General features: G+C 35.9%; 2 protein-coding genes across 2 annotated transcripts; both read right to left on the reverse strand.

The window, feature by feature from the left end:
• Window positions 1-6,353: 6,353 nt before the first annotated feature.
• Window positions 6,354-7,454, reverse strand: LOC128559851 (uncharacterized). The gene has a single exon (XM_053552601.1). It carries the CDS (start codon window positions 7,254-7,256, stop codon window positions 6,924-6,926), a length of 333 nt encoding a protein of 110 aa, XP_053408576.1. The 5' UTR covers window positions 7,257-7,454; the 3' UTR covers window positions 6,354-6,923.
• Window positions 7,455-7,693: 239 nt separating this feature from the next.
• LOC128546376 (protein FAM133A-like) lies at window positions 7,694-8,113 on the reverse strand. The gene has a single exon (XM_053516842.1). The coding sequence runs from the start codon at window positions 8,111-8,113 to the stop codon at window positions 7,694-7,696; it is 420 nt and encodes a 139-aa protein (XP_053372817.1).
• Window positions 8,114-12,669: the final 4,556 nt, after the last annotated feature.

A 12,669-nucleotide genomic window follows, 5' to 3' on the forward strand; every position in this document is an offset into this window, starting at 1 on the left:
ATTGCAATAAAAAACATAATTAAACGAAATTATGTCACAAAAACATGTGCAAAATAAAATTTTTTTCTATTGACAAAAAAGCTATCAAAGCTCATTTTCATTATCTATACAGAATCTATACAGCAAGCTTCCAACAATAAATTAAAACAAAATCAAAGAAGAAAACTGTCATTAGAAATTTCTTTTTCTCAATGTCATTGAGTGCCCGCCCGCTTAGCTCAGTAGGTAAGAGCGTTGGTCTACGGATCGCGGGGTCGCGAGTTCGATCCTCGGGCGGGGCGTATGTTCTCCGTGACTATTTGATAAACGACATTGTGTCTGAAATCATTAGTCCTCCACCTCTGATAATTCATGTGGGGAAGTTGGCAGTTACTTGCGGAGAACAGGTTTGTACTGGTACAGAATCCAGGAACACTGGTTAGGTTAACTGCCCGCCGTTACATGACTGAAATACTGTTGAAAAACGGCGTTAAACTCAAAACAAAAAAAACAATGTCATTGAGTCTGTCTATTCCCATTCAGTATGTCAATTTATATCACATAATGTCCTTTTGCATACAATTTAGCCCCATGATTGTAATCACACTGTTTTCACATTGTTACTGAATATATCAAATTTTCCCTACCATTTACTGTTAAAAACATCGGTTTTTCTTCGCTCAATATCTATTTCACTTCCCGTATTTGTTTTAAATTCCTCGTCTCATTTAGTGTAGATTTATATCACTTTCCTTTTCACATTAAGTACTCAAATAATTTTTCTTTTCTCCAATTGTATTTATATCATCTTCCTTTTATTTTCGGTACTGATATCGTAACTATTTCTTTTCTCGTTTATATGCACTTCTCAGTCCAGTCCCATCCTCTTCATCGGTAGAAATTTTAGATTCATTCGTCAAAGCCTTCTCCCACCTTATACACAAAGCTCCTTTCTGAACTTCGTTCCCCGTTTTTCTTCTCAAGGGAAGTCTCTTTCTGCTTGCAGTAACGAACATGTGATTTCTTCACATTTCTTCACACAGTTATTCGGTGTTTAAGAAGTGTTCTACATCGTCTCTGGTATCACTGTTTTCCTCCACATGTCCAAAAAGTGATCTTGAAGACTTTTAACGGGAGTTATTGTAAACTGTTTTTTGAAACGACAGGTGACCAATTCACTTTATTTTTTATTTGCTGGAGTTATGTTGTACAGAAGGATTTAGATGGCGTAAGCAGCCTTTTTGCTTGTATACTCGCTGGTGGTTTCTTGACGGATTGCGGCAATTGGAAAGTTACTTTAATATTGACATTCTTGTTTTGCTTCTTTATCCACTTCTTTTCCCAAGTGTCAGACCCGGTTTCTTCTTAGGTTTGGCCATTTCTGTAAAAGAAAATTATACAAGATTAGAAAGCTGCGCCATTCTGAAATAAAATAAATTTTTATGTAATTTGAAACATGAAAGTCTTAGTGTGCTGACCTGTTTAAACATAAATAATGATTGCAGTGCTTCCGAACGATCTTAAAAACTGAAAACCACGTTTGAAATAGTTAATAAATTTATTATGACGCAATTTTGAAGTTAAATCGCCGTTGGTGACACATGCTCGTGTTGCGTATCAGACTGCCAACAGTTAGTACGTGTTGCGTATCATAGCACGTGTCGCGTACCATTTCAATAGTTTGTCGATTTTTTTGCAAGAATTCGCGAAAATCATAAACAAACAATGTGCATAGTTACTCTATGATGAAAATCTACAGTTACAGATTGAAAAAAGTACGAAAATCTGCAAATTACATAGATTTTTGTGTGCAAAGAGTAATTACGTGTATCGTACCATTGCATTTTTACAGAAAATTATCCTCGCTTCGGTCAAAACCTCGAAGGTAACTCAGAAACTAGAAGAAACGTAGACAGGACCCATACATTGCTGGAAAGAGCATTAAAATGCGCATAGACTGCGCTATAATACGAGCGAAATAGATGCCGTAGTTTTTACTAACCTTTGAAAATTGGTAAAAAAGTCAATAATCCTCTATGTTGATTTCCGTGTTCCGTACCATTTTGGGTCACGTGATTCCCCACACTGATTTAGTTGTCTTGTCATTATAGTTGGCACTTTTTTGAAAAATATACGTTTAAACAGAATTTAATTTTGGTAAGAAAACTTCATCTTTTAAAAAAATATTCAAATTTTTTTTTTGTTTTTTTTTGTTTTTTTAAAAACGTACATTTTGCAGTAGTAAGAATGTGGTGAATGAAAACAATGTTTAAGGTAATGCAGTCGTAATTACATCGGAAATCCATGCAATTACAACGTACTATCGTCTGATATTTAGGCGCGTTTTTTATGTGCGTGAAATTAGCCAGAACAGCCAGAGTAGCCAGAGTTCAGCCAGAGTTTAGCCAGAGAAGTCAGAACTTTGGTTACTCTGGCTAGCCAGAGTAGCCAGAGTTCAGCCAGAAAAGTCATAACTCTGGTTACTCTGGCTGGCCAGAGTAGCCAGAGTTCAGCCAGGGAAGTTATAACTCTGGTTACTCTGGCTGGCCAGAGTAGCCAGGGTTCAGCCAGAGAAGTCATAGCTCTGGTTACTCTGGCAGGCCAGAGCAGTCAGAGCTCAGCCAGAGTAGCCGGAGTTCAGCAAGAGTAGTCAGAACTTTGGTTAGTTACTCTGGCCGGCCAGAGTAGCCAGAGTTCAGCAAGAGTAAACAGAGTTCATCCAGATCCAGTATCCAGAACTCTGGTTACTCTGGCTGGCCAGAGTAGCCAGAATTCAACCTGGGTAGGCAGAGTTTACAGATTTTTAACATGTTCTGGCTACTCTGGCCAGCCAAAGTAGCCATAGTAGCCCGAGTCACCAGGATATCATTTGCTCTGGTTACTCTGGCTGTTTCTAACAGAGTAGCCAGGGTTCAGCCAGAATAGCCAGAGCTTCTAGGATTTCAACATGTTCTGGCTACTCTGGTCAGCCAGACTAGCCGGAGTAGCCAGAGTAACCAGGTACCATGTTCGCAAATATTTTCAGGCTTAGCTTAGTTTAATTATGAAACTTAATATGTCAATTCTATCTTAATAGCATATTTATTTTCAGGTACATTTGTTTTTTACTTTCAATTTGGTGCCATTTATTTTTCAACAGAAGGAATATGAGACAATACACTGGGAATAAAATATGCCATGAATAAGATCCAGAATGGGTCAATGCAAAACAAAAGACCATGACAGCCAGGTCGCACTGCACTAAATCACAGTCCAGTGTGGTATGGCATACAGCCGTATAAATACTGAAGATCCAGGATGGATCGGTGTCGCTTCGTCCTATCTACCCTTCGTGGGAGGCAGGCTACTTTGTAAAATTACAACTTATATAAAAAGAAAACATACCTAAGCATTATTTACAATGTATATAAACAAACAGCCTTTGCATATACAAGTTTATTTCTTTCTTTCTTCTTTTTTTTTTGAAAATGTCATTTTCTGATTCGTGTTACTCTTAACTTTGTTCGAAAATCTTGCCGTCTTACTGTTTCTTTGTTGTTGTTATGTTATTTTATCTGATATTTTAGGCTTGTTTTAAAGATTTTCAATCTACCAGAAATATACAGACTTGTTCGCTTTAATCTTTGTGAATTTAAGCCTTCATATACCACACACACAACACGCAACAGGTCTAATTTTTTATTTACATTAAAATTATATACAACAGTTAGTGCAACGTAATCATGTCATGATTTTTATGAAAAAGGGTCATACATTTTCAAAATGGCTCTAGTTTACATGTTTGTCTGTATTTTCTCTGGCTGTTCTGGCCAGCCAGAGTAACCAGAACCCGTGCGCATTTCAGTTATTCCTGGTTACTCTGGCCAGCCAGAGTAGCCAGACTATGTAAAAATTATGAAACAGGCTGTCCTGGTCAGCCACAGTTACCAGAGTTCAGATTACTCTGGCTACTCTGGCAACAGGTTTTACTGTATTTTCTTTAGCTATTTCTGATTAGCAGAGTAGCTAGTACCAATGGCCATCTCGGAAAATATGGCTGTTCTGGCTAGCCAGAGTAGCCAGAGCAAATGAAATCATGGTCACTCTGACTACTCTGGCTGACCAGAGTAGCTAGAACAAACTAAAATCCTAGAACATCTGACTACTCTGGCTGCTGTCTGAAAAATAAAGACAATTTTTGAAGTCCGTTTTATGAAAACGCTTGATACATATAAACACTAAAAAATCAAACCTGAGAGAACCAAAAGGGTCATTTCGCAATAGGTATTACAGTATTTTCTCTGGCTATTCGGGCTAGCCTGGGTAGCTAGAACCAATGGACATATCGGAAATTCTGGCTGTTCTGGCTAGCCAAAGTAGCCAGAGCAACTGACATCCTGGTTACTCGGCTACACTATCCAGCGCGCCCGCCCGCTTAGCTCAGTAGGTAGAGCGTCGGTCTACGGATCGCGGGGTCATGAGTTCGATCCTCGGGCGGGGCGTATGTTCTCCGTGACTATTTGATAAACGACATTGTGTCTGAAATCATTAGTCCTCCACCTCTGATTCATGTGGGGAAGTTGGCAGTTACTTGCGGAGAACAGGTTTGTACTGGTACAGAATCCAGGAACACTGGTTAGGTTAACTGCCCGCCGTTACACATGACTGAAATACTGTTGAAAAACGGCGTTAAACCCAAAACAAACAAACAAACAAACACTAGCCAGCCAGCGTAACCAGGTTTCTGGCTACTCTGGCTGAACTCTGGCTACTCTGGCTAAACTCTGGCTACTCTGGCTGAACTCTGGCTGAACTCTGGCTAAACTCTGGCCACTCTGGCTACTCTGGCTGCTCTGGCTAATTTCACGCATATCTTTTTTTTTCCGGATCATAAGTAGAGCTAATACAAGCACTATTATTAAGAAAACGGGGAATGCCGAATCGCATACGAAAGTAACGTAATCGGATAGAAAGTTCAGATTATCATTGCGGTCGGAATCACTACCTTAAATTCTTACCAGGCGAATAAACTCCGGGTGAATTAAACAAGGAAAAACACACTTCAGGAAAATAGAATCCAGGAAGACTCGGTATTTCCTCAACTTTGAAACATAGGTGCCAAATTCCTCCATGTATATTATACACTGCGCCAGACATAGGTGAATTGGCAGACTCAGTTCTCTGAAGCACCGTATCCTTCATATCAGAGAAAGAGCCTGTCTTATCTCCACTGTATTCTTCCGAAGGACTTTGTCCGAGATTCATAAAGCCTGTTGCTATTTCCATAATCTCTTTATATTCCAATGTGTTTCCCTGCCAATAGTTCAATGAAAGAGACAAGATGCTGAAAAGTGATGTTACTGCACCTAGCAAAACAGCAAGAGCAAAAAGTCTATTCGCAACCATGTTTCTCTCCATCTGATTTTTTTTGCCGTATTCGCATAATATTGATCTCTCTCGAAATCGTTATTACCAAACAAGCACACAGACAACCTAGTATTGGGAAACCACTCTCTCTCCCTTACTCTCTCTCTCTCTCTCACTATTAATCTCTCTCTAGTATAGGGATAAAATGCAATGCACTGACACAGAGATTTATTTTAAGAACAATTTATTCAGGCGTCTCAAACTGTTTGTTCAATATACAAGTAATTTCATATAGTTCTAAGCATCCTGAATGTTTTTGAAAAGTAGGAAATCATAACATATTGTTAGGATGGATCGAGGGCCAAACGCTAAATAAGAAAAGCAATAAAAGTTTACTATATTTATTTTCACACTCAACCTGGTGTAAAAATATGTCAATATTTATCTATATAACAACAATATTTAACTGTAACCATTCATTGAATAATACCTGTATCTTATGAGTATTCATGCTCAATATATCTTCTTATCTTTATATTTATCTTATCTTTATCTTATTCTATCTTTACCATTCAGATCAATATCCAGTCTCCAACGATGGGCCATTTAAAATTCGGCCTATTTATATGAATGTTTTTGTTTACATTGTGATGTCATCTAGAATCAGGTTTTCCCGTAAAAACTGGGTCCCCCTCTAGAATTCTGGGAAACAAAATGGCGGACATTCACAACGTTGTTGCAGGAGCAACTTTATATAATTAATACAAGATAATACATAAATGATTGAAATAGTAATTATGGATATTACTTAATAAGGTACATTTCTTAATGTTATTACCAATAATGGTTACTACATTATTTTTTTGATTGAAAGAGCATTGCATAAAGTAGGTGGGAACAGCACATCATTACCCCCACCTTTCAAGAATTGTCCCAATTCTTCAAGAAAAAATTACAGGTAAGAAATTTTACTTTTTAACATATTTACATAAAATATAAAATCTACTTTTCATTTAAGAATATTTAAACAATGTCAATCTTAATAGCAATAAATTTACTTAAATGAAACAGTCTTTTGTAACTATAACAATACAGTAATTCATATAATAATAATGTTTTTCTTTTTTTTCTTGCACTACTTAAGTGTCAATGTATTTTCCTGCAATATTTGCACTAATTAAAGTGTCCATAATTGCGAAGTGTAATAATTGTGAAGTTTTATAAATACACAATGTACTTGTACCAATATTAAAATAGTAAATGTTTAAGATATCCTATTAGTAAATGTTAATGTTATTAATCCTTTAGTCATCTTGATCTCCAACAATCTGTTTTCTGTATTAGTTATCACATCAGTTTTCCTTTAACATCTGTTTTCTATTTTATATTTCTTGATAATTGTTATACTTTCATATTCATATCCATCATTTTCTAGAAATCTTTGTCAGTCTTTTCACATACTAGTTTTCTCTTTCTGTTTCTTCTATTTTCTTTCATTTCCTGGATTTTCTCTATGTCTATCCTCTCTTCATCCTCTTTTATTTCGATTTCTCTATACGAGTTCTTAAGTATTTTTATCTTTATCAGTTTTCTTATGTTCATCTGTCTTCCTTTTCATATCTTCTTTCTGTTTTTTCCTCCTTTTTCTTACTGTCTTTGTCTTTCTCATTCTTATCCTTCTTTTCACACTCTTTTAGTTTTTCATCCTTTTTCTTACTTTCTTTGTCTTTCTCATTCTTATTCTTGTTTTCCCCCTCTTTCTGTTTTTCCTCCTTTTTCTTACTTTCTTTTTCATTTTTGTCCTTTTTCTCTCCTTCTCTCCTAATTTCTTCCTGATTTTTCTGTCTCTCTCTCTCCTCTTTTTCCTTCCTTTCATTTTTCCTCATTCTTTGATTTCTGATTTTCCTTTTCCTTTCTAATTTTCTTGTCATTTTTTTGTTTCTCCTCGGCTTCCTTCTTTTCTGTAACTCCTCTTTTTCCTTCTTCTCTTTCTCCTGTCTCGCCTTCTCTTCTTTTTCCTCATGCGCCTTTCTTTCTTTTTCCTTTCTATCTTTCTCCTCTTTTTCCTTTTTTTCTTTTTCCTCTTTTTCCTTTTTTTCTTTTTCCTTCCTTTCTTTCTCTAGCTTATCTTTTCTTTCTTTTCCTCTCTCTCCTTCTTTTCTTTCTCTTTCTTTTCTTTTTCCTCTTTTCCTTCTTTTCTTTTTTTTTCCTTTCTTCTTCCTCTCTTTCCTTCTTTTCTTTTTCTTTCCTTTCTTTTTCCTCATTTACCTTCTTTTCTTTCTCTTTCCTGTCTTTTTCCTCCTTTTCCTTCCTTTCTTTTTCTTCCTTCTGTTTCCTTTCATTATCTTCTTTATCTTTCAATTGTCTTTCAACCCTCCTTTTGTTTTTCCCCTCTCCAACCTTTCTTTTTCAATTCGTTTTCCTTTTCTTGATCAATTTTTCTTTTCTGTTCATCTTTCTTCTTTTCATATTCATCTAACTCGTACATTTTCACTTTTTTTAAATAACTTTCTTCCTGGAAACTCTCAAACTCATCATCACTTAACTCTAACTCTTTCTTTAACTCCATTTCTTCCTCACTACTTTCTTCACTGTCACTACTATCACTGCTGCTGCTACTACTTTCACTCAACGTCCTAGTTCTTTCTTTTCTCCTCTCTGGTAGTATTGGTCTTGTTCCCTTCCTTGCTGTTATCTTCTCATTCAAATTTATACACCACTTCTTTTCTGCCCGTTCTAAAAATTTCTCCAACTCTCTCTCTGCTCTGTTGCCCTTATCACCAGTCATTTGATTAAACATATAAAAATCAGTTTTCTTCGCTCTGCATTGATGCGGGTTATCATTTCTCCTAAATATCTTCTTACATAATGTGCATTTAAAACTAATTCCAGAATGCTGCTCTTTCAGATGGGCCATACAAGGCTTTCTGGCGGGGAAATACAGATCTTCGCACACGCCGCATTGAAACTGCAAATAGACAAAAGGATACCCTTTTTACTGTAAAGCAACATTCATTTTTTTTTTTTTTTTTTTTTATTTATTTAATAATTTATCATTTTTCTACCAAAATTCAAGTTTGCATATATACCATATATATATGACCATATCAATACTAAAGCAAAATATACAATATTTCTGTGTACCAATTTTAACATATCAGACTGGATTTTTCTTTAAAACCAACTAGGTCTAATTTTCCCAGTATAATCTTTCATTTATCATGATGAACAATCTTTGGCTTTGAGTTAGCTTTATTTGAATCCGGTATAGTACATCATTTACTTTGGTAATTATCTTACATGGACCAACCCAAGGTTTCTGAAACTTAGGACTTAAACCTCGTTTTCGTGTTGGACAGTAATACCAAACTGCGTCACCATCTTTGTAACTTTTGAAACTCAACTTCACATCATAATTTGATTTCATACTGGTTTCGAGCAATTTCCATATTTTTCCTCGCTAACTCATGTACTTGTTGTAACCTGTTTTTAATTTTGAGACATAACTGGATTTGTTTTGATCAATTTCTTTATCATCTGTTTCAGGAGTACCAAAAATCAAGTCAACTGGTAACCTCAGTTCTCTACCAATATGTAACATTGCTGGTGTGAACCCTGTTGATGCTTGAACCGAAGACCGGTATGCAAGCATAACTAAATCAACATGTTCATCCCAGTCTTTCTGATTTGCTGCGACATATGGGGTGAGCATTTGAATTATAGTGGAGTTATGTTTTTCTATAAAACCGTTCCCTTGCGGATGAAAACGGGAAGAACGTGTCTTTTCTATACCCAATAATTTACACATTCTAGAAACAGTTTAGACTCAAATGTTTTCCCTTGGTCTGTATACAAATCAATGGGCACCCCATTTACTTATGTACTGATCAACTAATACAAGCTGCCACTGTTGTAGCTTCTAAATTTGGCAAACTGTAACATTCTGTCCATTGAGTAAACAAATCCCCTACCACCATCATGTATCTTTTTCCCTTTTGTTAGTTTTTGTAAATGGACCATAAAATCTATAGCAATTCTCTCATTTGGGGCTCCTACATTATAAGTTTTTAATGGCGCTTTGGATTTTCTGAGTGAACCTCTACGACTATTACATACATCACATGTACGAATCCACACTTCAACATCTCGTCTCAGAGCAAACCAAAGAACCTCTCTCTTATTTTTGCTAGAGTTTTCCTTTAACCCTAAATGTGCACCACTTTTTACCATCATGTAACAACTGCAATACCAGATCCCTGTGAGACTTTGGGACAACTAATAATAACTTACATGAGTTACCATCATCACTTCCCATTTTCTGTACAACACATTGTTTTTGATAACTAAAGAATCTAACCTTGCACAGTAATATTTAAACTCTGTATCAAATTAGAAATCTCCTGCCAGTCAGGCTTAACACCATTCAAAACTATATCTTTAATTCGTCCAAGATTGAGATCATTATTCTGAATTTCTGCAACGTTAACATCCTCGCCCAGTAAATTGCTACCTACTGAACTACTTGAGGTTGTGCTATCATTAGAACTTGTGCTAGGTGTATTCTCCGTATCATTATCATTGCTTAGATTTAAGGAATTTACAGAACTTATCAAAACATTATCTTTTATCCCTGTTTGACAAGAACCTGTACCTTGTGCATTCACAGAACTTATCAAAACATTATCTTTATAATCTGTTTGACAAGAAATCTTTTCTGTTTGTGCATAACTATGTTTCACCTCAACCTTTTTAACCATACCGAGACTTGTATTTTTGTCACAGTCTAAATTACAGCCATCAATACCCGGTTTGATTATCTTTAAACTCTTTGTTTCAGTACCAATATCATAATTCCAGTAATGTTTGTATGTTTGAAATGTAGCCAATTCTGAGAAAATTCTGCTCAATAAATCAGAGTTCCACCATATCACCAAAAATATTCCTACTATCATACCAGTATTTACTACACCAAACAACTGTAGTAACTGTATCAACATACAAAGAAGAGTAACAAATGAGCAATTACTATCATCAGTTTTATAGAAGTTGTCTCCCTTAGACTGTACCTCAGTGACATTAGATACAGAAATGCTGTTAATCTCTTTTGACTCAACTGTGCTACAGTATTTACAATTTTCATCATAGCATGGCCTCCTAGATAAAGCATCTGCATTTGAATGCAATCTACCAGAACGATGTTCAATTGTAAAATCATATGTGCCTAGAAAACTAAGCCACCTAGCTAATTGTCCTTCTACATTTTTAAAAGATAGCAACCATTTCAGACTGGAATTTATCAGATCGAATGACTATTTTTCGACCTAAATGTAGTGGTAAAAATGTTTTATTGAGTTGATTACTGCTAACAGTTCTCGTCTGGTAACACAATACCGCCGTTCTGTTTTTGTGAAGCATTTGCTAAAATACCCAATGACCTGTTCCTTACATTTACAACTTTGATAATTCACCCCCCCTGGCCCACCAAAGAAGCGTCCGCATCCAGAATAAAAGTCATCATTTTCCGAAGGAAATGTTAATATGGGGGCATTAGTTAATGCTGTTTTTACCATTTGAAAAGCATTCTCACATTCCTCTGTCCAAACAAACTTTCTACCATTTTCTGCTAACTCATGAATGGGTTTTGCAATAGTAGCAACTGATAAACATAGTTCCTGTAGTAAATTGCAAGAGAAATGAAACTCCTGGCTTCCTTAGCATTCCTAGGGTTGGCCAATTCTTATTGATTCAATCTTTCTTGGGTCAGTACCCACACCATTTTCACTTATTGTGTGACCTAGAAAGTGACCTCTTTTTGAAACAAAACACACTTTTAGGATTAAGTTTCAAATTGGCAGTAGTTAACCTCTGAAATACAAGTTCTAGATTTTTCAGTTGTTCTGAGAAAGTTTAGAGTGACAAATTTATATCGTCAAGATAAATTATCACTATGCTCCACAATAGACCAGAGAAGACTGACTGCATAAGGCGGGTAAATGTTGCAGGGGGATTACAAAGACCAAAAGCAAGACGTTTCCATTGCCATTGCTCACCACCTGGAATTGAAAATGCTGTTTTGTGCCTATCTTTCTCATCAATATCCAATTGCCAGTAACCCGATTTCATGTCTAGACAAGACCACCACTTGGAACCTGACAAGGCTTCTATGCTGTCATCTATTCGGGGTAAAGCTTGCGAATCGCGAACCGTGCATTGTTCAAACCGCGAAAATCACAGCAAAACCTGATAGATTTGTCGGGTTTAGAAATCATTACAATGGACTATTCCATGGGCTTTGAGGCATTTTTCAATAATACCATCACTCTCCATTTTTCTTAATTTCTTTCCTCCGCAGCCTTACGCTTTGCGAAAGGATGCGATATGGGTACTTTTTAACAGGTTTTTCATTACCAGTATCAATTGTATGTGTAACATCTGTGGAATGACCAATATCACTGGAACCTTTACTAAACACATTTTGATGCTTCATCAAGAATGATTTAGCTCCTCCTTTTGAGTAGAATCAAGATTTTTAGAAGATTTTTCAAATAATCTGTTAAATGTTCAGGCAATTTATCATTTTTCTGTACATTTTCTGAATGAACATGACCAACAGACTGTGATTCAACTACTTCAACCGGTTCTAATATACCTGTTGTGGTATCTTTGTAAATCTTGACTGGTTTGTTTGAAAAATTGGCCAATCTAATTGGAACTTGGCCCGCCTTTGGGTCAACTAACACCTTTGCAACCAAAATACCTGTTTTCTCAACAAAATCACAAGAACCTTCACTAAACAAGTTCTAGACTTGTCTACATGATCAAGAATTTTTGCTTGTACCATAACCTCAGAATTTGGTTCAATTACAATATTCTCAGAAACAGCAATTCTGCAGCAATTTGACCTAGATTCATTTTTGAGATAACAGGAATTTTGTCACCTTTTACCATCATACAATTTTTGCTAATTATCAAATCACAACTGTGTGCCGCCATAAAATCTATTCAAGGATAGCCTCTTGTACTATATCTAAATCAACATCTCATGTTGAAGTATATGACTACCCAAACAAATTTCCATTTAAATTTCTTTTCCTAGAAAAGGTTTACTTTCTCCAGTACTGTATATAACATTGTTGTAACAGGCAAAATTTCTGGCTTTGTACCATTTTCCCATTCATCCAAGATTTTGCTACTTATTATAGAAACATTAGCACCAGAATCACACAAACAAGAAACAAGATTTTTATTTATCATTGCATCACAAAAATATCCATTCTGTTTGCCTAAACTATCGACTTGAATGGTTTCGGACCTTACATTCTGTTTGGTCTGGGTGCAGCCCTC

The sequence above is a fragment of the Mercenaria mercenaria genome, chromosome 10, assembly GCF_021730395.1.
Source record: "Mercenaria mercenaria strain notata chromosome 10, MADL_Memer_1, whole genome shotgun sequence".
NCBI classification, from domain to species: Eukaryota; Metazoa; Mollusca; class Bivalvia; order Venerida; family Veneridae; genus Mercenaria; species Mercenaria mercenaria.

Coding starts and splice junctions, on each gene's coding strand:
- LOC128559851 (XM_053552601.1), bottom strand. CDS start 7,256: ATGACAAGAAAATTAGAAAGGAAAAGGAAAATCAGAAATCAAAGAATG.
- LOC128546376 (XM_053516842.1), bottom strand. CDS start 8,113: ATGACTGGTGATAAGGGCAACAGAGCAGAGAGAGAGTTGGAGAAATTT.